The sequence below is a fragment of the Synchiropus splendidus genome, chromosome 16 (genome assembly GCF_027744825.2).
Source record: "Synchiropus splendidus isolate RoL2022-P1 chromosome 16, RoL_Sspl_1.0, whole genome shotgun sequence".
NCBI classification, from domain to species: Eukaryota; Metazoa; Chordata; class Actinopteri; order Syngnathiformes; family Callionymidae; genus Synchiropus; species Synchiropus splendidus.
The window spans coordinates 20,587,501-20,610,000 of NC_071349.1; the positions used below are offsets into that span (position 1 = coordinate 20,587,501).

The following is a 22,500-nucleotide window of genomic DNA, read 5'->3' on the forward strand; positions in this document are numbered from 1 at the left end:
GTGTGTGTGTGTGTGTGTGTGTGTGTGTGTGTGTGTGTGTGTGTGTGTGTGTGTGTGTCTGTGTCCGTCGCTGAATGAATCCAGGTCCATCTGTTTGGCAGGAGACAGGATTGTGTGGCCATCTGTGCTTTGCTTGTGGTTGTGTGTTACAGTGCGTCCGTGTGTGTCCGTGTGTGTTTGTGTGCCTTGCTATATGTCTGCGAGTGTGTGTCGTTTGTGGCAATGTGTGATTGAGAACACGCAGAGAGCAGTGTGTAAGATGCAGAGGTGATAAGAGCACACACACTCACACTCGCACACACACAGTGGCAGCGCAGCTCAGCTCTGAATGAAGCCAAAGCTCCAGTTCTCACGTCGTGCAGACAATAAGCTGCCTGCACGTCTTCCTTCCAACCCAAACTCCACTCCTTGTTCTACTTTCATTTGTTTACCACACGTACGTGAAAGTCACGACTGCGACAAGAACAAACTTGTCTTTATGGAGACGCCTCTTTGTAAACAAACACGATAAACATATGACGAAAACACACACTCACACACACAGTGATAGTGAATCAAAGTCATCAGGACAAATTGGTGTTTGTGTGAAACACAGTCACTGCAAACTGAGACCAGCAGATCTGAACCCCGCAGATCTAGCAGATCCAGGTCCAGCAGATTCGAGCCCAGCAGATCCAGGTCCAGCAGATCCAGGTCCAGCAGATCCAGGTCCAGCAGATCTAGATCTAACAGATCCAGGTCCAGCAGATTCGGGTCCAGCAGATCCAGGTCCAGCAGATCCAGGTCCAGCAGATCCAGGTCCAGCAGATCCGCGTCCAGTAGATCCGGGCCCAGCAGATCCGGGTCAGGACTCTTCCACACAGAAGGAAGGAGGACGTGACAAGTCAGAGCGTATAAATACGACAGCAGATGCATCTGACACAGACCACATTCCAACGTGGAAGTGGTCCCTAATATCTGACTTCATGGAGGTCAAGGTGTCAGAGGTCAGACTTTCTCACGGGCCAGGTGAGTGAGTGTCGACTGCTGGCACCGCACCTGTCGAAACACCTGTCTGGAGCAGGGTTTGTCTTCTAATGGAAAGACAAGCTTGGGACCAGAAGAAGCGAGTTCATCGCAGAAACTTGCCTTAGCAGACATGCTAGTGAGCCGAACTCGCTCAGGTCCTGTGGACCAGCGAAGGAGACGTCACCATCCACCATCATGGAGGTCTGGAGGTGAGGTCCAGACTAGACCATTGTGTGCAAGGCGTCAGGCTTCTACACCCGCCCCACATCAGACCTGGGGTTTGGGCTCAGATGTTGGAGCCTAAGGTCTGTGGAGCTCCAGGTGAGGAGCAGCATTTGATTGGATGGAATCCATAGGACCCCACTTGTGAGGCAGGTTCTAAATGTAGCGCAGACCGGGAGGTGCCCAGAGACTGGACCAGCGCCAGCCGTTCTCCATCCCTCCATCACCTCCATCTGTGCTGCCTCGGAGTGACAAGCCGCATAGGTGCGGTGGGGTGGAGGGGGGCTCATTTCCAGTCACTTCTGCTGTTGCTTTTATTTTGGACTGGACTCAGTCTATTTGGTGTCATCAGTGGCCATGGCCTGACTGGACGGGGCTGCAGCGCAGCGAGTCGGGGCTGAACTCCACTTGTCATGGAGCAACTATTGCGCGGTGTTTGTTGTTGGTGTCTTGTTTACTCGGGTGTTTACTTCCAACAACCACTGCTCGTTTTGTCCTGCGTGTTTCCCTGACATCGCCAGCTGTCAATCATCCAAGCGCTGCTTGCTACCGTGGGGTTGCAGGTTAATAACTCACCTGTCAGCCTGATGTGTGTGTGTGTGTTAATAATAGCTTGCTCGCTGCTGTCAGTCCGGAGGAGAGGCGTGTCGCCTTCCCTCGGCGCCGCCCGGGTGCTTTCTTTGCCTGCGTGTAACATCGTGGCTGCTTGGTTGAGGGGGTCAGAGGTCACGGCCCCCGGACGCTCCTGACTTTCCCCTCCAAAGTTTCTCAGCAGAGTTTCAGGACGACGTCATCACCTGAAGCAGCCGCCAGTTCCTCCAGCAAACAGCTTCTCCGCTGAACAAAGGCGCCGTTGCTTCTCTCTGGCAGCGGGGAAGCAGCAAACGGACCTGGAGCCTCCCGACACGCGGCGGCGCCGCCGTCGCTCGCACGCCGACATTTGTTGGTGATTGGCTGATTGACAGGCCGGGTGTATTGTTGAGTGGCCAGTTGGTCGCAGCAGCGCCCACAGCAGACTTGGCGGCGGCGGCAGACACAGCTGTGTGGGGACCGGCGGCTGCAGCCAACTGTGAAAATGACTGCAGTGTTTCACTGACGACGCGTCGCTGTGAGCCACTGACCTGCAGGAGTTGCCTCCAAGTCACCAACACTGAGTCAAAGACAGTGAGACGAGAAACAGAAGACGTTTGTTCATCACAAACTGAAACTCAGTCTTCATGTGTTTGGGTCCGGATGAAGGAAACACAGCTGCCGAGTCTGTGAGTGACACTTCACCGTCGTCAAGGTGACGAGTGAGTGAGTGACACTTCAGCGTCGTCATGGTGACGAGTGAGTGAGTGACACTTCACCGTCGTCAAGGTGACGAGTGAGTGAGTGACGCTTCAGCGTCGTCATGGTGACGAGTGAGTGAGACTTCAGCGTCGTCATAGTGACGAGTGAGTGAGTGACGCTTCAGCGTCGTCATGGTGACGAGTAAGTGAGTGACGCTTCAGCGTCGTCATGGTGACGAGTGAGTGAGACTTCAGCGTCGTCATGGTGACGAGTGAGTGAGACTTCAGCGTCGTCATGGTGACGAGTGAGTGAGTGAGACTTCAGCGTCGTCATGGTGACGAGTGAGTGAGTGAGACTTCAGCGTCGTCATGGTGACGAGTGAGTGAGACCTCAGCGTCGTCATGGTGACGAGTGAGTGAGTGAGACTTCAGCGTCGTCATGGTGACGAGTGAGTGAGACTTCAGTGTCGTCATGGTGACGAGTGAGTGAGTGAGACTTCAGCGTTGTCATGGTGACGAGTGAGTGACGCTTCAGCGTCGTCATGGTGACGAGTAAGTGAGTGACGCTTCAGCGTCGTCATGGTGAGAAGTGAGTGAGTGACACTTCAGCGTCGTCATGGTGACGAGTGAGTGAGTGACGCTTCAGCGTCGTCATGGTGACGAGTGAGTGACACTTCAGCGTCGTCATGGTGACGAGTGAGTGAGACCTCAGCGTCGTCATGGTGACGAGTGAGTGAGACTTCAGCGTCGTCATGGTGACGAGTGAGTGAGTGAGACTTCAGCGTCGTCATGGTGACGAGTGAGTGAGACCTCAGCGTCGTCATGGTGACGAGTGAGTGAGTGAGACTTCAGCGTCGTCATGGTGACGAGTGAGTGAGACTTCAGTGTCGTCATGGTGACGAGTGAGTGAGTGAGACTTCAGCGTCGTCATGGTGACGAGTGAGTGACGCTTCAGCGTCGTCATGGTGGCGAGTAAGTGAGTGACGCTTCAGCGTCGTCATGGTGACAAGTGAGTGAGTGACACTTCAGCGTCGTCATGGTGACGAGTGAGTGAGTGACGCTTCAGCGTCGTCATGGTGACGAGTGAGTGACACTTCAGCGTCGTCATGGTGACGAGTGAGTGAGACCTCAGCGTCGTCATGGTGACGAGTGAGTGAGACTTCAGCGTCGTCATGGTGACGAGTGAGTGAGTGAGACTTCAGCGTCGTCATGGTGACGAGTGAGTGACACTTCAGCGTCGTCATGGTGACGAGTGAGTGAGTGAGACTTCAGCGTCGTCATGGTGACGAGTGAGTGAGACTTCAGCGTCGTCATGGTGACGAGTGAGTGAGTGAGACTTCAGCGTCGTCATGGTGACGAGTGAGTGAGACTTCAGCGTCGTCATGGTGGCGAGTAAGTGAGTGAGACTTCAGCGTCGTCATGGTGACAAGTGAGTGAGTGACACTTCAGCGTCGTCATGGTGACGAGTGAGTGAGTGACGCTTCAGCGTCGTCATGGTGACGAGTGAGTGACACTTCAGCGTCGTCATGGTGACGAGTGAGTGAGACCTCAGCGTCGTCATGGTGACGAGTGAGTGAGACTTCAGCGTCGTCATGGTGACGAGTGAGTGAGTGAGACTTCAGCGTCGTCATGGTGACGAGTGAGTGACACTTCAGCGTCGTCATGGTGACGAGTGAGTGAGTGAGACTTCAGCGTCGTCATGGTGACGAGTGAGTGAGACTTCAGCGTCGTCATGGTGACGAGTGAGTGAGTGAGACTTCAGCGTCGTCATGGTGACGAGTGAGTGAGACTTCAGCGTCGTCATGGTGACGAGTGAGTGAGACTTCAGCGTCGTCATGGTGACGAGTGAGTGAGTGAGACTTCAGCGTCGTCATGGTGACGAGTGAGTGAGACTTCAGCGTTCTCATGGTGACGAGTGAGTGACACATCGTGGTATATGTTTTGGGCCATGATGGTCGGATAGCTGCCCCCCCACCCCTGCCTGACTCTGTGGGAACGTCTCCCGTGTTTGTCGGCCAATACCAAAGTCCAATTCATCCTGGTTCCTTCTTTTCTGTTAAAGAAACTTGTACAAAAGGCTCCAACCTCTATCCCCCCCTTGCTGGCACCCCCCCCCGGACACCCCAACTCACTGGGACGCCCCCCCCTCCCACTCAGAGTTTGTTTAAGACGTTGAGGGTCCAGTGAAAGAGACGGAGGGAGAGAAAAGCCTGGTCCATTGAGGTGATTATCTGGAGCCCTGTTCCTGTGAGGGCCTTAATTGATGTTAATGTTTGTCTAATTGGAGGGGGGGTGAGGGGGCGAGGGGGTGAGGCGGGGGGGTGAGGGTCTCTCTTCCTCTCAGGACAAGGAGAGCACTTTCAGTCCTCGTCTCCACTCTTGTCTCTGCTCTCAGTCGTTCACACCTCCTCACAATAGCTGTCACCTCCATCCCTCTAACGTCACCCCCCCCCCCCGCCCTCCTCACCCCCTCACTCCCTCTTCCCCCTGGCTCCACCTGATCTCTCCTTTGGGCAGACCATCTTCCATCCTGGACTGGAACCCTCTGGATGACGGCAGCTGCGTGGTCAGATGGGAGGTTTCTCAGCCAGAGTGGGGGACCCCAGCTCGGTTGCTGGGTCCGCCCCGTGCCCTCCTCCCAGCCTTCATCATCACCACCACGGCCTGACACTGGGCGCCACCTGCTGGCTGGGATGTTTGGACTTCTCATGAGAGAGTACATGTATCTGCTGGTAAATACCTCTCTCGCTCGCTCACACTCACATATGCACCAATTATCTCTCCTCGTCTTGAGTGAGTGAGATAAAAGGGGGCGGGGGCTGAGTCTGATTCACCGTCATTCCCATGGAGGCCTGCGGGGGGCGGCGGTGGACGATGACAGCGCGACAAATAACCTTCCTCACATGTCCCGCGGCCAAATGAGACACCTGTCCAAACCTCCAAAGACCTTTTGTGTCTTTCAGCGATTCTAACTTCTAATTGGCCGGCTGGTGCACGAGTATGTGTGTGTGTGTGTGTGAGTGTGAGCGTGCACGTGCGCGTGTGTGTTAGCTGCAAAGCTAAAATAGGCTGGAAGAGCTGAATAGAGATGTGATTGTGTTGCTGTCAAGCGCTCCCACATGAACTCCCCCCCTCTTTCTTTTCGGGGTCCAGGCCGAGTGGAGAAGTGTGAAGGGGAGGGGGGGGGAGTGGGTGAGGCATATAGAGGAGAGGAGGGTGGATGGGTGAGAGAGACACACTTCATTTTGTCATCCTGATTGGAGTGTCGGAGGCCTTTCACGTCTGGAGTGGAGTTCCCATCACACCATCACCCCACTCCTGTATCCTGTCAATCACACGGATACATATGCAGTCACATTACAAGTATAGCGCCCCTCACACTCCACCCCTCCTCCCCGGGCCTCCCCCCGTCTCCTTGTGTTCTGCCAATCAGCCGCTTCCAGTCGTCGGCGTTGAGAGCTTCATCACGGTGGACGGAGGCGGTAATGACTCTCTCCCCGTCGGAGGCTGTAATGGCTGCTGCAGCTAATGGGGGAGGGAGTGGGAGGGAGAGGGGCCTCGGGGTCACGCCGAGGGTTGGAAGGTGCTCGGCCGGCGAAGCCGATGTCGGCCACAGGCTCGGCCTGGATTTCATCTTCACAACTTAGTCGAGTCCCAAAAGTTGAGGAGGAAAAGACCCGCTCGACGGAGTCCGGTCCAGGGCCCGCCCTCAGCTGTCACTCAGGAGCCCGGGCAGATTCTGACACCGTCATGCAACCATCTGCCCGTCCTGCAGGGGTCAGTCTCGCCCTGCCTGCGCCCTGTCCATCAAAACAGGGCTGTGAAAGGTGGTCGTCCAACGTGAACGTTCCTAAATGACAAGCGTCAGTCGAGCGGCTCAGACTCCGGACGCTGGACCTGGTCTAGAAACTGGCCCAGTCCTCCTCCTCCTCTTCCTCCTCCTCACTCTCTTCATCCACCTGTGGACGCAGCGGGGGTCAAGAGTTTTGGGGTCAGGAGTCAAGAGGAAGCGCTCTAATGGAGCCACCATCTGTCAATCAGGAGGAGAGGGGAGGGGCCTGCAGGTATCGCTGTCCCCCTGGGGCCCGACCCTGCAGAGTTATGACTCCGGGGTCTGGATGGGTCGTGGGATTGTTTACGTCCTGAAAGTTTAGACCTGGATCAGAGACAGGCAGCGGCGGCGTCCATCCATCACTGAGCGACCAACTGAAGATGACCTTTGTTTACTTGTTTGTGGGATGTTTTTCCAGCGACGGCTGGAGAGACGGAGGCTGCTGGGAAGAAGCCCCTTGACCTGGAGCCATTACCCGAAACGGGATCTCCATCCGCAGGGCGCCGCGGACCATCCTGGCTCCAGGAGCCGCCGGCTCTGGGAGACTGCGCGAGCTGCCTTTCTCAGCCCTCACCCACCGCTGGTCCCCTGGGAGCCTGGAGCCTCACCTGGCCGGAGCGTGGGAACAGTTCTGCGCGGCAACAGAGCCCAGCCGTGACCCGGGTCTGTTTGTTTCCACCTCTTTGCGCTTGTGTGTTTGTTTATTTACTCCCTGCAGGAAATGACTCGATGAAGATTTTGGACGTGGCCAGCTGTCAATCATAATCTCCCTTAATTAGCCTTTAAAAGGGGGAGCAGCTTCGGCGGCGAGGAGCTGGTGCAATCAGCTGCGCCGGCGCCGGCTCTCCTGGTCTGAATGCTCCTCATCATTTATCTGATTTGAAATGAGGGAGAAGCAACGAGCTGATTAGCCCTGATTTCACCCCCTCCTCACCCCTCCTCACCCATCTGGGTGAGGGTTCGACGTGGACCCAGCATCAGCAGACCTTTGTTTCCTTGTGCTTCAGGTCCCTGAGCAGACGCAGGTGGATCCGGGCAGCTCACACCATCTGCCGTCACACTGCGCCACCGCGGCGGCGGCGGCGGCGGCGGCGGCCTGCGCTCGGCGTCCCGGGTCAGCCGGGGCTCCTCGGCTGTCACAGCAGTGCAATGAAAAGGTGTTTGATGTGGAAACTTTCCCCGCCGCCATGTGACAGTGCTGAGGCCCGCCCATCACAAGATCCCTTAATCTGGGGGGGGGGTCCATGATGGCAGACCCGCCGCAGATTAGCAGATTAGGGAGAAAGTGTGAAGGTGGTGCGGTGCTCCACCTGACAGCAGGTTTGCTCTCAGGTTATTGACATCATCTGCCCAACATGGGGACGTAATCCGAGGTTCGACAGTAATGAGGTCTGGGTTTTGAGTTTGGCTCATCTAGTCCATTCCAGATTATGAATCCACGTCCACAGCACCTTGAGGCTCAGGATGTGTCCATCCAGCAGACTGGGGATGATGGATGGACAGTGGGATCACGCAGCGTTGGCTGGCTCACCTGACCACAGTGACCCCGCCCCCCAACACACGTCTCATTCTCTGGCCCCTCCCTCACGGGGACCTCTGGAGTGCTGATTGTGGTTGCCGTGGTGACGGTCCGCTGCAGGGTCGTGGGGTGGGTGGCGGGTGTGTGTGTGTGTGTGGGGGGGGGGGTCGTTGGAGGAAATCTCATTCCATTAGTGCTAATAGAGACATTAAGGCGACTCACTAGCACTTGCTAACTCGTGCTAATTCAGCCCCCCTCCCCCCGACAGCCCTTCCTCAGTGATTGACAGCTGAGGAGCGGCGACTCTTACCATCCCAACTCTCTGACCGTGAACTCCTCAAGTTCTCCCCCCCCCACGACCGATGTAGATTTCCCAAATCCCGCTCCGTCCGTCAGCAGATGATTTTCCCAGCATGCTCTCTGCTCACTGCTGTGCGCACGAGGCCCTCACGGTGAAAACTGTCAACTGCTTCACCATTCAAAGCAGCCAGGTCTTTTCAGAGGCTTCAATGGCTCCCTGCGAGGACCGGATCGATCCGAGCAGAGCGCCAGCGGCCGAGGTCACCAGTGGAGGGCGCTGGCGTGGCTCGGCGGTCATGTGACCTGCGGCTTCAGAACTCGGGCTGTTCTCCCCCGAGTCTTTGATGAATGATAAATATTGTTGTTGTTGGTGTCGCCGCCTCCATCGTGTCGTTCTTCGGACACATTTTCTCGCTGCTCGTCTTGGTCTGCGTCGCCTCCCGCGGCGATCAATGATGTTTCATCTCCACTCACAAACAACAAACAACATCAGCGCCACGGACCAGACGAGAGACTGCTGCCGCTGCTGCCGCCGCCGCCATGAGCGGACAGACGGGGGGGTTTGTTTCCTAACACGCCAGCGAATCGTCGCCACGTGAGAAAAACTGGATACGGGTGTCGTCACGGCAGCGGGATGATGGCGTTACTATGGCAACAAAGCCCTCATCCTCGTCTGTCGGCAGAAACAATCTGTCACGTCTCGTCTTTTGTTCCAAAGCAAACGAGTCAAAACTGTTGTGTGTTCGATTCCCGGCAGGAAGTGAAGTGAAAACGGAGACGATGAGATTCACCATGAGCCTCCGGTTTCCATGGCAACAGGTGGACAAGACACGCCGCTTAGGCCCTGACCTCCGAGGTGACGTACAAGGTGTAGTCGTCGTCACGGCGACGAGTGTGTGACAGACACCTCGGTGTCGTCAGGGCGACAGGAGCCGATTGGCCTTTTGCTCAAACACTTGACTTTTGTTTCACGACCGTCGTGTCTGATCTGTCCAAGTCAGACGGGAAGAACAGGTGTCAGCGCCAGAGTCTGGACCCGTCACCCGCACGGAGGCCGTGCTGTTTCCCTTCTCTTTTGTTGGGTTACACAAGCTCCAGGTGTTGTGGTGCAGATATGGAGCAGAGTTGACCTTTGGAGTCTGGACAAGTCTCCACGCTGTTTCAGAAGAAGAACCTCTGACGACTGTCACCTGGAGCCCCGCAGGCCTGAGCCGGCATCGTCTTCCCGCCGTCCTCCGACGCGCTGTGACGGAATCGTCACGATGACATGAATCTGAGACAGGACTGTGTTGGAGGGCTGAGGGTGGAGGGGGATTGGGGGGATGGGGGAGGAGGGCACATATGGCATCTGTTGCCTCTCGTCTCCGTCTTCTGCCTCCTCCAGGCGTCGAACCGACAACTGCCTGTCCAGATGAGACACCATAACCAGGAAGCTGGTTCATATTGCTCACATCCTCCATGACGAAAACGTCGCTTTGTCCAGCAAAACTTCACCCATTTGCTACTATTGATCACTAATTTCACAAAACGCTTCATTCACTTCACAATATAAATATTCTAATATTTTTAGAATTCTCACCTGCTTCTGTTCGCACTTTTGGTTACCGTCCTTTCATTTGTAGTTTGAGTTTTTTTATTGAAAACTTTTATTGAGCGTCACATATTCACATTGCTGTTCAGTTGTGACTCACAGCAAATATTTGCACGGTTTTTCTTCAGAGCTTGTCTTTTTTGTTGTGTCTTTATTTACAGCCTTCTACATTTTGTTGTGATTGAAAGTCGTCACGCACACTTGTTGTTTTCATCACTGTTCTTTTCTTTCACCACTGTCAGTGGACATTGATGTTGGGAGTGCGGGTTTGGACTCAGTGCTCCTGGAAGAGGACTCCAGCTTCCACACGGAGGCCTTCGTTCTTCATCCACACTCTTCCGTTCTTCCGTGTGAAGTTGGTGAGCTGGCTGTGCTGTGCTCGTGCTGGTTCTCTCCGGAGGCTCGAGATTTGCTGTTTCAAATCAAAAGCTGCTTTTGTTGGGGAGAGTGAGTTTCTGTGCTGCGGGAATGGGAACCTGAAGAAGCGTCGACACACCACGAGTCGTGTTTTCTCCCGCTCAATGCAAAAAAAAAAACCTCGAACATTTTTTTTACATGTAAAAAAAAAAATGTAAATAAACGGGTCAGATGTTTCTTTTCCTCAGATATTTTCAGCTCTAGCTTCTCATGACGGACTGGAATGTAAAATGTAAGTTAAAAAAATACTGCGCTTAAAATAAAAACAATTCTTAAAAGATGCAATCATCCGGCTTATTGTCGGTTTTATCTATCAAATAAAATGCCTGAGGACGGAACTGACTATCGCACGAATAACTCCAACGAATAAAACAATGAATAATAATCATAATAATAATTGTAGTAGTAGTAGTAGTAGTGCCCGTACTATAATTTGGTTCACATTATTTTATCTTCTTTGATTGGAGCTCAAATGTTTATCATCTGTTGTAATCCATCTTGAAAATAAGAAGATTAATGGCTCATTTTATTTCATAAAACATGATGATGACAACGATTATTATTATCCATATTATTATGATTATTGTTGTTGTTATTTCGTGTACAAATGAAATAAAATTATGATTATTATTATTATAGAAATATAAGATTAGTATTAATTTGTATATTATATAATTATAATAACTCGAATAACTATAATGCTATATACATAAAATATGTGTTATAATATTTGTTGTTTGACTTGTAAATATTGATTTACAAAAAACATACATGTAAATTACATATATATAATTTACAAATTTATATATATATATATATAAATTTGTAAATCAATATTTACAAGTCAAACAACAAATATTGCTATGCTTATTAGTGAGTAATTTGTCTGACCTCGGGGTTTGGAAAGAAGAGCGCTTTTGCTTGTGCGGCGAGTCTGAAGAACCACACAATGAACGAACATTGACTCGAGAAGCAAAACTCTCGGTCTGGACTGAAAGTGACGAAAGAAAATCCTGCGTCGAACGTCCACGTTTAAAAATCACGGACAAGCAAAGGCGAGCACAGATACGTGCGCGTGTGTGTGAAATTCAAAGGGTTTGGATTTGGACTTGTCAACGATCTCCGCTCTACATGAAGCGCGCAGCGCAGCGTCGCGTGCAGTTGCCGGTGCGTGTGTGTTTGCCACCGCACTCTTGTCGTCTTCCCTGATTAAGCCTGTGATCTATAAACATAAATATCAATATAATGACGAGTCTTTGTCTCTGCGTGGGTGTGTGTGTGTGTGTGTGTCTGCGAATTTGGCGTAGAGGGAGTCTTGTTTGTTTTTGTTGTCTGCTGTTTCTTAAATGTGTGTGTTCGTGTTCATGTGGCCCTCGATGTCCCAACAAGCGCCGCGGTAGGTGTAACACTCACTCGCGCGCGCGCGCGCAGGCTGGCAGGCACGCGCAGACCGTGACGGCGAAGATGGAGCCGCAGTTTTCTTCTCGTAGCGCGCCATCTAGCGGCGCAGGCCGCTACTGCTCAGGTGGACTTCGCAGCGCGTGGAGGTCGGTGGACGCGAGACCGGGCCTGGCCCGGGCCTCGACCACCGGCGGGATCGGACTCATGAGGTGCAGTGGCGGCAGCAGCAGCTCCGTTTATTTCACGACAAAAGCACAGACACACGTCACACATCGCTAACACACCTGGGAGCCAGCGGTCACATGACTGCGGTCACATGACTGCGGTTCGGTCTCCCGCATTTTCTCTCAGAAGTATTCAGTGATAGAGATGAGGAGATGCTCCGCAGCCGAGCCGCTGGGATCCGCTGGGCCCCCTGAGACGGTCCAGTGGGAGCGGAGCCTGGCTCCACGGAGCAGGTTCGATTGTCAGGACGCCCTTGAGCAAGACGCTTGATATGGATCGGTGTCAGGTGAGTGAGAGGTTGCCAGTTGGATTCCCGGCTGCCTGACTGAAGTGCCATCGAGCAAGGCGGCCTGCTGCTCTCAGAGGTCACTGACCCGCTCGCTGAGGGTCTCCAGGGTCTCCTCCGCCCCGCTGAAGTAGCGGGGGTAGTCCAGGCCGCTGAGCTGCGCGTGATGGTGCCAGCGCAGGTCGTCGCTCTCGTGCGTGATGTAGCGCTCGCCCAGCCGCGACTCCAGGCTGCGCAGGTCCAGCCACATCTGGTAGTCCTGGGGAGGAGGGGGGGGGGCGGAGCATGAGCCTGTGCAGGCCTGAGGCGGCGCCGCCACCGCGCCACTCACCTGGAGCCAGGGGTGGCTGAGCGTCTTGTCTACGCTGAACCTCTTCCTCATCTTCACCTGCAGCAGGTTGTTGATCAGGTCTATGGCTGCGAGACAGAGGAGGAGGAGGAGGAGACGTGGTCAGGTGACCGGCACAGACCCCCACCGCCCCCCCGCGGTGAGGTGCCGCAGAAGGCTAATGAGCAAAGCTAACATGATGTTAACATTTCTTCAGGGGTCAGTGGACTGAACAGGTCCGGGACCTCGGGCCCCACCAGACTCCGGGGCCTCTTCGCCCGCTATTACACACATGAATGCACCCCCGTCTGAATGGACCCCCCCACCCCCTCCCCTCAGCCCAAGACCCCCGCCTGTGGCTGTGAGCGGTCACATGACTCCTCTTCCCTCTCTCTCTCTACTCAGGAGCCCCACACTCCTCCCTCTTCTCCCTCCCCCCTCCTCACCTTCCTGGGAGACCTTCTTCCAGGGGTGTGGCGGGTACATGAAGGCGGCGTTCTGGATCTGGTCGTTGATGTCCTCGTCTTCGTTGAACGGGAAAGTGCCGCTGAGGCTGCGAGAAGAAGCAACGGCGTCAGCGCCGGCGGGAGCCGCCTGCCGCGGGAGCCGCACCTGACGTAGATGATGACGCCCACAGACCACATGTCCAGCGAGCGGTTGTAGCCCTTGTTCCTCAGCACCTCGGGCGCCAGGTAGGCCGGCGTGCCCACCACCGAGCGGCGGAAGGACTTCTCCCCGATGATGCGCGCAAAGCCAAAGTCGCACAGCTTCACCTGCGGAGCAGAGCGGAGCGGGGAGTCAGCCGACAGGGCGTGAGCGGCGGGCGAGGCCAGCGCGCACCTGCGGCAGCGGCTCTGCAGACGCCAGCAGGACGTTCTCAGGCTTCAGGTCGCAGTGGACGATGTTCTTGAAGTGAAGGTGACGCAGCGCCACCAGGATCTGGCCACAGCTGACAGCTGTCAGTCAACGCAACTGGACTGCAGGTGGCGCACTCACCTGCGTGACCAGGAACTTGGTGATTCTTTCTGGCAGTCGGCCTTTCTCACTGGACAGAATCATCTCCAACATGTCGCCGTGAAGTTTCTCCATCACCACGAAGACTCGGTCCGGGGTCTCGAACATGCAGTCCAGGTTGACCACGCCAGGATGGTGGAGGCTCTGTGAGGCCCTGGTGTCAGTCCTCAGCCGCGCGCGTGTGTGTGTGTGTGTGTGTGTGCGTCTACCTGCAGGATGGCCACTTCGTTCCTCAGCTGACTTTCTTGTTTGGTTGGGAATCGAAGCTTGTCGATGATCTTGATGGCAACATCTCGCCCGGACTTCCTGTGTTTACCTGCAAGACACGCACCATGATGACGACCTTCTCAGACCTGTTCCAGCTCAGGTTCAGGTTCATCTGCCGACGCACTCGACTGGAGGAGCACGAGCGCGGCTCAGAGGTCATGTGCTCCGGAGAGCCAGCTGAGAGGGCACCTGCTGAGGGTGGGGAGGAGATGACCCGTGGCTTTTACCTCCATACACGATCCCGAACTGCCCGGAGCCCAGAACCTCGTCGGGGAAGATCTGGTAGATGGAGTTGATGTCCTGTCAAAGAACCGGAGCAACTTCAGCCTCTGACCCCTGCGCTGCCCCCCACAGACCGGGCGCACTCCTCACCACGTTCTCCTGGATCTGCCGGTTGGACACGGAGATGCTGATGGAGACGTCCTCTGTGGACACATGGACAGAGAGGGTGATGGCGATGATGGTGATGATGAAGGAGACGGTGCTCTCACTGTGTCCGCCGCGGTGCGAGCTGCGGGAGACTCCGGTGGACACGGCTGGCATCAGCGCGTGCTGGATGGCCATCTCCCACATGCGCGACACGTCCTGCCCGGCGCCACTGACCTGGACCAGGGAGACCGACAAGCTGAGCGGCAGAAGACGCGCCGCACCAGACTCGCCAAACTCACCAGAGCACTGCTGCCACTGGCGCAGGGCTCGGAGCGCAACACGTTCTCCCCGACGTAGTAGATCAGCGAGGTGGTGGCCACCTCGAAGCAGTGAGGGTTGGCGCCGTCAGGGAGGAGCGACAGGTCCTGAGCCGGCTCCAGAGACAAGATCTCCGAGAGCGGGATCTCCTGCAGGCGGTCACAGGGTCCGGTCACATGGCGCGGCAAACATCTCACCGAGGAGGCGCCAGGGCTTCACCTTGTAGTATTTACTTCCTGTTTCATTCTGGAACAGCGTGATGGCTTTGGAGTCCAGACGCCAGAAGTGTCTCTTCCTCTGAGGACGAGCAGAAGGCGCGTCAGACACACACACACGCACGCGCGCCCGCTGACCTGCACACGTGGGCGCGCACCAGCGTGTCTTTGCTGGTGTAGTGGACCATCCAGCCCTCCTTCATCACGCTGCTGCTCTTCCTCTTGGTGTGTTTGACCGACTGCACCACTCGCATCAGAGGAATGTTGTTGCTGGTGGACGGGCTGGACACAGGTGAGGAAGCAGGGTCAGCAGGTGAAGCTCAGAAGGAGGGAGGGAGCGGCACCTGATGGCTCGGTTGGACTCGTCCAGCTCGGGATCCTGAGGGTCACAGAGGTCGAGCGGCCCCGCCTCCAGCAGCAGGACGCCCTCGGACGCCTCCTCCATGTCGTCCATGAGAGTGGCACCGCGATCGGCGTCCATGTCGTCCAGACCGCCCTCGCTCATGGCGGTGTCCGACTCCGCCCCCGGGCTCAGCAGTTCTGCACACAGCAGCCATGTTGGGGAGCTCTTCGTCCTCCTCCTCATCGCTGACCTCATGCTAGCAGGGTCAGCGCCGCTAACTGTTGTGTCATCAGGAAACGTACCTCCGTTTCTGGAAACTTCTCCCAGGCAGTTGTTGGGCACTTTGGCAGCACATCGCTTGTGGCAGTTGAATTTACAGTCTGAGGGAAAACAGAAGGCGTCACTCAGTGAGGACGAGGACGAGGATGAGGACGCCAGCGGCGGCGATGTCACGGCGCCGACCTTTGCACTGCAGGCCCTGACGGAAAAGCCCCTTCAGCAGCTTCTTGCAGTGCTGGCAGACGGTGGGCCGGGTGTAGGAGTGGATGAGGAAGGTGTGCGGCACCTTCACCTTGGACAGCAGGATCTTGTCCAGCTCGATGGGTCGGCCCGTGTAGGACTGCGAGCTGGCGCGGCGCTCTCGCCCGGCCAAGTGCTCACATGGGCCCTTCTGGCGGGAGCAGGCGGCGTCAGAGGCGGGCGGTGACGCGGCGCGAGCGGACGTGGGACTCACCTCCATGTTGGGGCTGACGGGCGACTGGATCAGAACACACAGTCAGGTCAGCGGTGAAGGAAGCAGAAAGTTCGGCTGTGAGTCACGCGCTCCCGGCACTGACCAGCAGGGCGTCCTCCGTGTAGTGCGGCGGAGACGGCTCGGCCGAGGGACGCCGGCCCATGTTGATGCCGGTCAGCGAGACGTTGGAGGGGCGCCGCCGCTTCACGCCGCTGCAGTTGTTGGGGATCTTAAAAGCGCAGCGCTTGTGGTAGTTCAGACCACAGCCTGCAGGGGCGACAGTGAGTGGCGCTCAGCAAGCCAGCGGAGTCACATGGGTCATCACCTTCACACTTGAGTCCTTGTCGCACCAGACCCCACAGCATCTCTCCACAGTGGTCGCAGAAGGTTGGCGCTCGATACGAGTGGACGAAGAGACCGTGAGGACGGATCTGGAAGTCCTCCACGGTCGCCGCCGCTGTGGGGACACGCACACACGCAGAGAGAGAGAGAGAGAGAGGGAGAGAGACGCACGTCTTCATCCTCGCTCTGCTTCTGTTGCAGCTGTCCTCTGACCGGACCTCACTCATCATCTTCATCGTAACACCAAGACCGTCCAGAAGGTCCCCAGTGTTGTGGTCAAATGACAGGGCTGCTCACGAGAGTCTGATACCTGACAGCACGGCCTCCACCAGGTCCCCATCCTGGATCTGAGAGGAGGAGCTCAGAAGCTGCAGAACGTTCTCAGAGCTCTGGTCGTGACGGAACAGCAGAATCTTCTCAAACATCCCGTAGAAGCCACACTCTGGAAGCTGGCGAGGAGAGACACCCCACGGTCAACGGTCACCACGGTTTCAGAGACATTCAAGGTGAGGATGGTGATGACGACGGTGACGATGAAGGTGGCGCTTGTGATGATGATGATGATGATGATGAAGGTGAGTCATCCAAACTCTGATGCGGATGTGGCCGGTCGTCAAGGCAGCAGCGAGCTGTTGTCATGACAACAGAACTCAAGGCCTGAATGTTCTCCGCTCAGTGTCCTGCAGCAGAAAAGCATGGTGGGTAATGTGGTCTCTCCACTGACAGCGCGGACAGACGTGGTCCACGACTGTCTCAGGCTAATGATGCTCCAGGCTGGTCGCCACGGTGACGGAGCAGAGCGGCGTGTGACACCTGAGCGCGCTGCAGCATGATGCTCATTACTCTGTGTGAGGAGGAAGACGAGGAGGGATGAATGGATGAGAGATGAAAGCGAGAATAAACACACTCTTGTGTGTGTGTATGTCATAATGGCCATAATAGCAGGAGGACACTTCACAGCCGCGCAATCATCATCAGTTGCCCGGCAACAAGGAGAAACAGCTACTGATAGAAACACAGATTCATTATTACTGTGACACCAGTGTGTGAGCCTGTGTGTGTCAGGTGTTTCTCACTCACTGTGTGTGATACCAACTGAAACCACAAATGCTTTTACCCACTTTTGCAGCAGCAGAAAGTTGAGCCTGAACACTAGTCGCCAAGTATGATAAAGCTGTAGCTACCCTGAGAGTGGAGGGTGAAGCTTCAGTGAGAGGGTGAAGCATGAGGGTGAAGCTTCAGTGAGAGGGTCAAGCTACTGTGAGAGTGGAAGCACGAGGTTGAAGCTTCAGTGAGGGGCTGATGCATGAGAGTGAAGTGTCAGTGAGAGGGTGAAGCACAAGAGTGAAGCTTCAGTGAGAGGGTGAAGCATGAGGGTGAAGCTTCAGTGTGAGGGTGGAGCTTCACTGAGAGGGTCAAGCTTCTGTGAGAGTGGAAGCACGAGGTTGAAGCTTCAGTGAGAGGCTGACGCACAAGAGTGAAGCTTCAGTGAGAGGGTGAAGCTTCACTAAGAGGGTCAAGCTACTGTGAGAGTGGAAGCACGAGGTTGAAGCTTCAGTGAGAGGCTGATGCACGAGAGTGAAGTGTCAGTGAGAGGGTGAAGCATGACGGTGAAGCTTCAGCGAGAGGCTGACGCACAAGAGTGAAGCTTCAGTGAGAGGGTGAAGCTTCAGTGAGAGGGTGAAGCATGAGGGTGAAGCTTCAGTGTGAGGGTGAAGCATGAGGGTGGAGCTTCACTGAGAGGGTCAAGCTACTGTGAGAGTGGAAGCACGAGGTTGAAGCTTCAGTGAGGGGCTGATGCACAAGAGTGAAGTGTCAGTGAGAGGGTGAAGCACAAGAGTGAAGCTTCAGTGAGAGGGTGAAGCTTCAGTGAGAGGGTGAAGCTTCACTGAGAGGGTCAAGCTACTGTGACAGTGGAAGCACGAGGTTGAAGCTTCAGTGAGGGGCTGATGCACGAGAGTGAAGTGTCAGTGAGAGGGTGAAGCACAAGAGTGAAGCTTCAGTGAGAGGGTGAAGCTTCAGTGAGAGGGTGAAGCTTCAGTGTGAGGGTGGAGCTTCACTGAGAGGGTCAAGCTTCTGTGAGAGTGGAAGCACGAGGTTGAAGCTTCAGTGAGGGGCTGATGCACGAGAGTGAAGTGTCAGTGAGAGGGTGAAGCACAAGAGTGAAGCTTCAGTGAGAGGGTGAAGCTTCAGTGAGAGGGTGAAGCGTCACTGAGAGGGTCAAGCTACTGTGACAGTGGAAGCACGAGGTTGAAGCTTCAGTGAGAGGCTGACGCACAAGAGTGAAGTTTCAGTGAGAGGGTCAAGCTTCACTGAGAGGGTCAAGCTACTGTGACAGTGGAAGCACGAGGTTGAAGCTTCAGTGAGAGGCTGACGCACAAGAGTGAAGCTTCAGTGAGAGGGTGAAGCTTCACTAAGAGGGTCAAGCTACTGTGAGAGTGGAAGCACGAGGTTGAAGCTTCAGTGAGAGGCTGATGCACGAGAGTGAAGTGTCAGTGAGAGGGTGAAGCATGACGGTGAAGCTTCAGCGAGAGGCTGACGCACAAGAGTGAAGCTTCAGTGAGAGGGTGAAGCTTCAGTGAGAGGGTGAAGCTTCAGTGTGAGGGTGGAGCTTCACTGAGAGGGTCAAGCTTCTGTGAGAGTGGAAGCACGAGGTTGAAGCTTCAGTGAGGGGCTGATGCACGAGAGTGAAGTGTCAGTGAGAGGGTGAAGCACAAGAGTGAAGCTTCAGTGAGAGGGTGAAGCTTCAGTGAGAGGGTGAAGCGTCACTGAGAGGGTCAAGCTACTGTGACAGTGGAAGCACGAGGTTGAAGCTTCAGTGAGAGGCTGACGCACAAGAGTGAAGCTTCAGTGAGAGGGTCAAGCTTCACTGAGAGGGTCAAGCTACTGTGACAGTGGAAGCACGAGGTTGAAGCTTCAGTGAGAGGCTGACGCACAAGAGTGAAGCTTCAGTGAGAGGGTGAAGCTTCACTAAGAGGGTCAAGCTACTGTGAGAGTGGAAGCACGAGGTTGAAGCTTCAGTGAGAGGCTGATGCACGAGAGTGAAGTGTCAGTGAGAGGGTGAAGCATGACGGTGAAGCTTCAGCGAGAGGCTGACGCACAAGAGTGAAGCTTCAGTGAGAGGGTGAAGCTTCAGTGAGAGGGTGAAGCATGAGGGTGAAGCTTCAGTGTGAGGGTGAAGCATGAGGGTGAAGCTTCAGTGTGAGGGTGAAGCATGAGGGTGGAGCTTCACTGAGAGGGTCAAGCTACTGTGAGAGTGGAACCACGAGGTTGAAGCTTCAGTGAGGGGCTGATGCACGAGAGTGAAGTGTCAGTGAGAGGGTGAAGCACAAGAGTGAAGCTTCAGTGAGAGGGTGAAGCTTCACTGAGAGGGTCAAGCTACTGTGACAGTGGAAGCACGAGGTTGAAGCTTCAGTGAGGGGCTGATGCACGAGAGTGAAGTGTCAGTGAGAGGGTGAAGCACAAGAGTGAAGCTTCAGTGAGAGGGTGAAGCTTCAGTGAGAGGGTGAAGCTTCACTGAGAGGGTCAAGCTACTGTGACAGTGGAAGCACGAGGTTGAAGCTTCAGTGAGAGGCTGACGCACAAGAGTGAAGCTTCAGTGAGAGGGTGAAGCTTCACTAAGAGGGTCAAGCTACTGTGAGAGTGGAAGCACGAGGTTGAAGCTTCAGTGAGGGGCTGATGCACGAGAGTGAAGTGTCAGTGAGAGGGTGAAGCACAAGAGTGAAGCTTCAGTGAGAGGGTGAAGCTTCAGTGAGAGGGTGAAGCATGAGGGTGAAGCTTCAGTGTGAGGGTGAAGCATGAGGGTGAAGCTTCACTGAGAGGGTCAAGCTTCTGTGAGAGTGGAAGCACGAGGTTGAAGCTTCAGTGAGGGGCTGATGCACGAGAGTGAAGCTTCAGTGAGAGGGTGAAGCATGAGGGTGAAGCTTCAGCGAGAGGGTGAAGCTTCAGTGAGGGGACGAAGGTTCAGTGAGGGCTGTCAGTGCTGTTGGCTGCTGGAGGGCCAGGCGTCAGGTTGAGAGGAGATTGAGGATGGAAGTGCATGTTTGGCTGAGCGTGTGGAGAGTTGTGCCTGCGAGGGTGTGAATCTGCTGCCGCTGACTCACACACTCAGCGACTGACGCGTCTGCATCATGAAAACAAAAGAGTTGGTGGATCCAGACGGCCGGAACAGAGAGCTGGACCTCAGCTGGGGATTATAAATATCTCACGGCGCGTCAGGCTCCCAGTCTGCAGGAAAGACGTCACACCCGCTGCAGCAGAGCTCACGTGTGGCCGGAACATGTCATGGATTTACCATTCATGTTCTGTGACCCGGCTCACTCAATATTCCTCCCTCGAACCCTGCTGTCTGCTCGGGAGTGGGACAGTGGTTCGTTACTTCCTGTTGTGTGACTCGTGTGCCTGTGTGTGTGTGTGGTGTGTGTGGTGTCTGCCGTCAGCAGTGTGTCTTGTGTTGTGTACTGAACTTCATTGTGTTGTGTTTCCTCACTGTGCGTTCAGTGCTGCAGTTTGTGTGGTTTGGAGGCTGTGTCCTGCAGGTTCACACGCACACACACGCAGACAGGTGAGGAGCCCCAGGAGAATGTTGACAATGTGAGCGTGACAACGGACGGACAGATGGACGGACACCTGTCAGACCAAGACAGTGAGAGTGGATGAGCACAAAGACAGAGTGGAGCTTGTGAGATGGTGAATGCGGTTCTGTTGGATCTCTACGGGTCATTGTCCGGCGCCTGGTTCGAACATCAGGACCGACTGTCCGCAGCGTCGGTTGCCATGGCAACGTGGTCTGCGTCTCTGACGTCAGCAACACAAAGTTTGACAGAGGAGGATAAGTGGTTGGGACTTCGGTACCTTCTGGTCCACGATGGAACACGCCACCTCCCGGACCTGGCTCAGGCTCAGCTCGGCGGCGTCCAGCAGAACCGCCTCGCGACTCAGTCCGATCTGGATCTGGAAGGAGATGACTCCCCCGCCTCCCCCGCTGCCCCCTCCTCCTGCGCCGGCACCGGTGCCGGGTGTCCCCCCGAAGAACTGCAGCGGGCTCGGCGCTCGAATCAGCGGAGGCGCACTCATGGCCACGCGCTCCACGCCGGGATCCATCGCAGCCAACACGGGCCGAACCGCGCGCAGAAGAGGGACCCAAGTGAGCGGAACCGCGGGCGCAGCTTCTTCCGCAGATCCACACGGCAGGTCCGGACCAGCCAGGCGCAGGAAGCCGGAGCTGCCAGTGACGGAACCGCGGACGTCAACGAGGAAGGGGAAGGGGAGGGGGCGGAGAGGGGGGGGCGACGGTCACGTGGCCGCCGTTCACTTGGACGGCGCTTCAGCAGCGGTGACGTCATCCGCGTCCCAGCGGAGCGAAGTTTCACGCCAGCTGTTGCGTCTCCAGTCGAGGCACTTCGAACGTTGCGTCTCAGTTTCGTTGCAGCGTGTTTTCCTTCCCTGCTCGGTCTCGGGTCAAGTTGCGTGTCCTGCATGGCGTTCCTCTGAGTGACCGGAATAAGAGTACAAATAAAGTGAAGGGGAACGTGCTTCATCAGACCGTTGATCTGGAGCCGAGAAGATTCCACAGAATTAGGTTCTACATATGTTTGATATCCAGCGGTGTCTGGTGAGAAATGGAAAAAAGAAATAAAGGAGTCTGGTTGAAGGAAGTGTAACAGGAGTTGTTGGTTTTTTTATTTCAAAATAAAAGCATCGACCGGTGGATCTGCGTTTTCTCTTCAGGACAGGTGATGTTTTTTTTCTTTTAAACAAACCACTGTCTTTGTTGGGGGAATGTTTTGGACAGAAAGACCTGACGCAGAAAACAAGATTCCTACTGATTGTGTTTGTGTTCCGATTTTGAAAAGTGAAATATTCCCAGCGCCATCTCATCGACTCTCCTTCCTGCAGGATGTTTCGGTGACGACATCACACGTGTTGTGAAAACAACACTCATCTTCGTCTCATATTCGTCTGTGGCACAGAGTTCCGTGTGTGTGTTTGACGTCTGACGTCACGGAGACTGCTGTGGTGGGACACCGTCTTGTGATCCAGGTTGGGTCGGACCATACCCGGCGCTGCGTCGTCATGTTGTGAGGAGCTGTGGCCTGGCGCTCCACACACTCATGTCAGAGGTGAGACCTCCGCGGCTGGGCAGCGGATGATGAAGGAACTGGTCGCAACAGCCCGACCTCTGACCCCGAGGAAAGAGGAAGCGGCAGCGCGGCGGGGAGCGAGGACGCATGCGTCACACCCCCGTGGCTACAGTTTTGCAGCCCCTCCCTCGAGGGTGTGAGAAGCTCAGACGTGTTAACAAGCCGTCGTCCTTCTGACAAACTCACGGCCGCTTGTTTTCAAATGTTTGGGCAGGAAGTTTGCCGACGACGGCGCAGAAGCACAACAGTTGTCGAGAGTGTGTGAGAGACGCACTAGCGTTGCCATGCCGACGCTGCCGCCGCCGGCGCTGGAGCGGAAGCATCTGATGCCGAGTGACAGCAGCCAGTGGCTCGTG

General features: G+C 55.4%; 1 protein-coding gene across 3 annotated transcripts; it reads right to left on the reverse strand.

The window, feature by feature from the left end:
• Positions 1-11,819: 11,819 nt before the first annotated feature.
• Positions 11,820-21,255, reverse strand: prkd1 (protein kinase D1). Of its 3 annotated transcripts, none has more exons than XM_053844981.1 (21): positions 20,856-21,255; positions 16,312-16,450; positions 15,985-16,116; positions 15,763-15,926; positions 15,660-15,683; positions 15,389-15,593; positions 15,229-15,306; positions 14,928-15,123; positions 14,742-14,865; positions 14,588-14,665; positions 14,350-14,517; positions 14,173-14,284; positions 14,054-14,106; positions 13,909-13,981; positions 13,624-13,730; positions 13,397-13,558; positions 13,241-13,339; positions 13,013-13,173; positions 12,847-12,953; positions 12,404-12,489; positions 11,820-12,331 (listed from the first exon to the last, which is right to left on the reverse strand). In XM_053844981.1, the coding sequence occupies exons 1-21, from the start codon at positions 21,102-21,104 to the stop codon at positions 12,146-12,148; spliced, it is 2,703 nt and encodes a 900-aa protein (XP_053700956.1). In that variant the 5' UTR covers positions 21,105-21,255; the 3' UTR covers positions 11,820-12,145. The 3 variants fall into 3 exon arrangements, with proteins under 3 accessions (XP_053700956.1, XP_053700955.1, XP_053700954.1); XM_053844980.1 differs by having other exon boundaries at positions 15,389-15,596; XM_053844979.1 differs by having other exon boundaries at positions 15,389-15,683.
• Positions 21,256-22,500: the final 1,245 nt, after the last annotated feature.

What these genes read in the sequence shown, in the direction of transcription:
- prkd1 (XM_053844979.1), bottom strand. Translation starts at nt 21,104, where the DNA reads ATGGATCCCGGCGTGGAGCGCGTGGCCATGAGTGCGCCTCCGCTGATT. An exon ending in GTTCCATCGTGGACCAGAAG is followed by an intron (nt 16,451 to 20,855) that starts GTACCGAAGTCC and finishes TCTCCTCGCCAG; the next exon opens with CTTCCAGAGTGTGGCTTCTA. An exon ending in GGCAGATCCAGGAGAACGTG is followed by an intron (nt 13,982 to 14,053) that starts GTGAGGAGTGCG and finishes GTTCTTTGACAG; the next exon opens with GACATCAACTCCATCTACCA.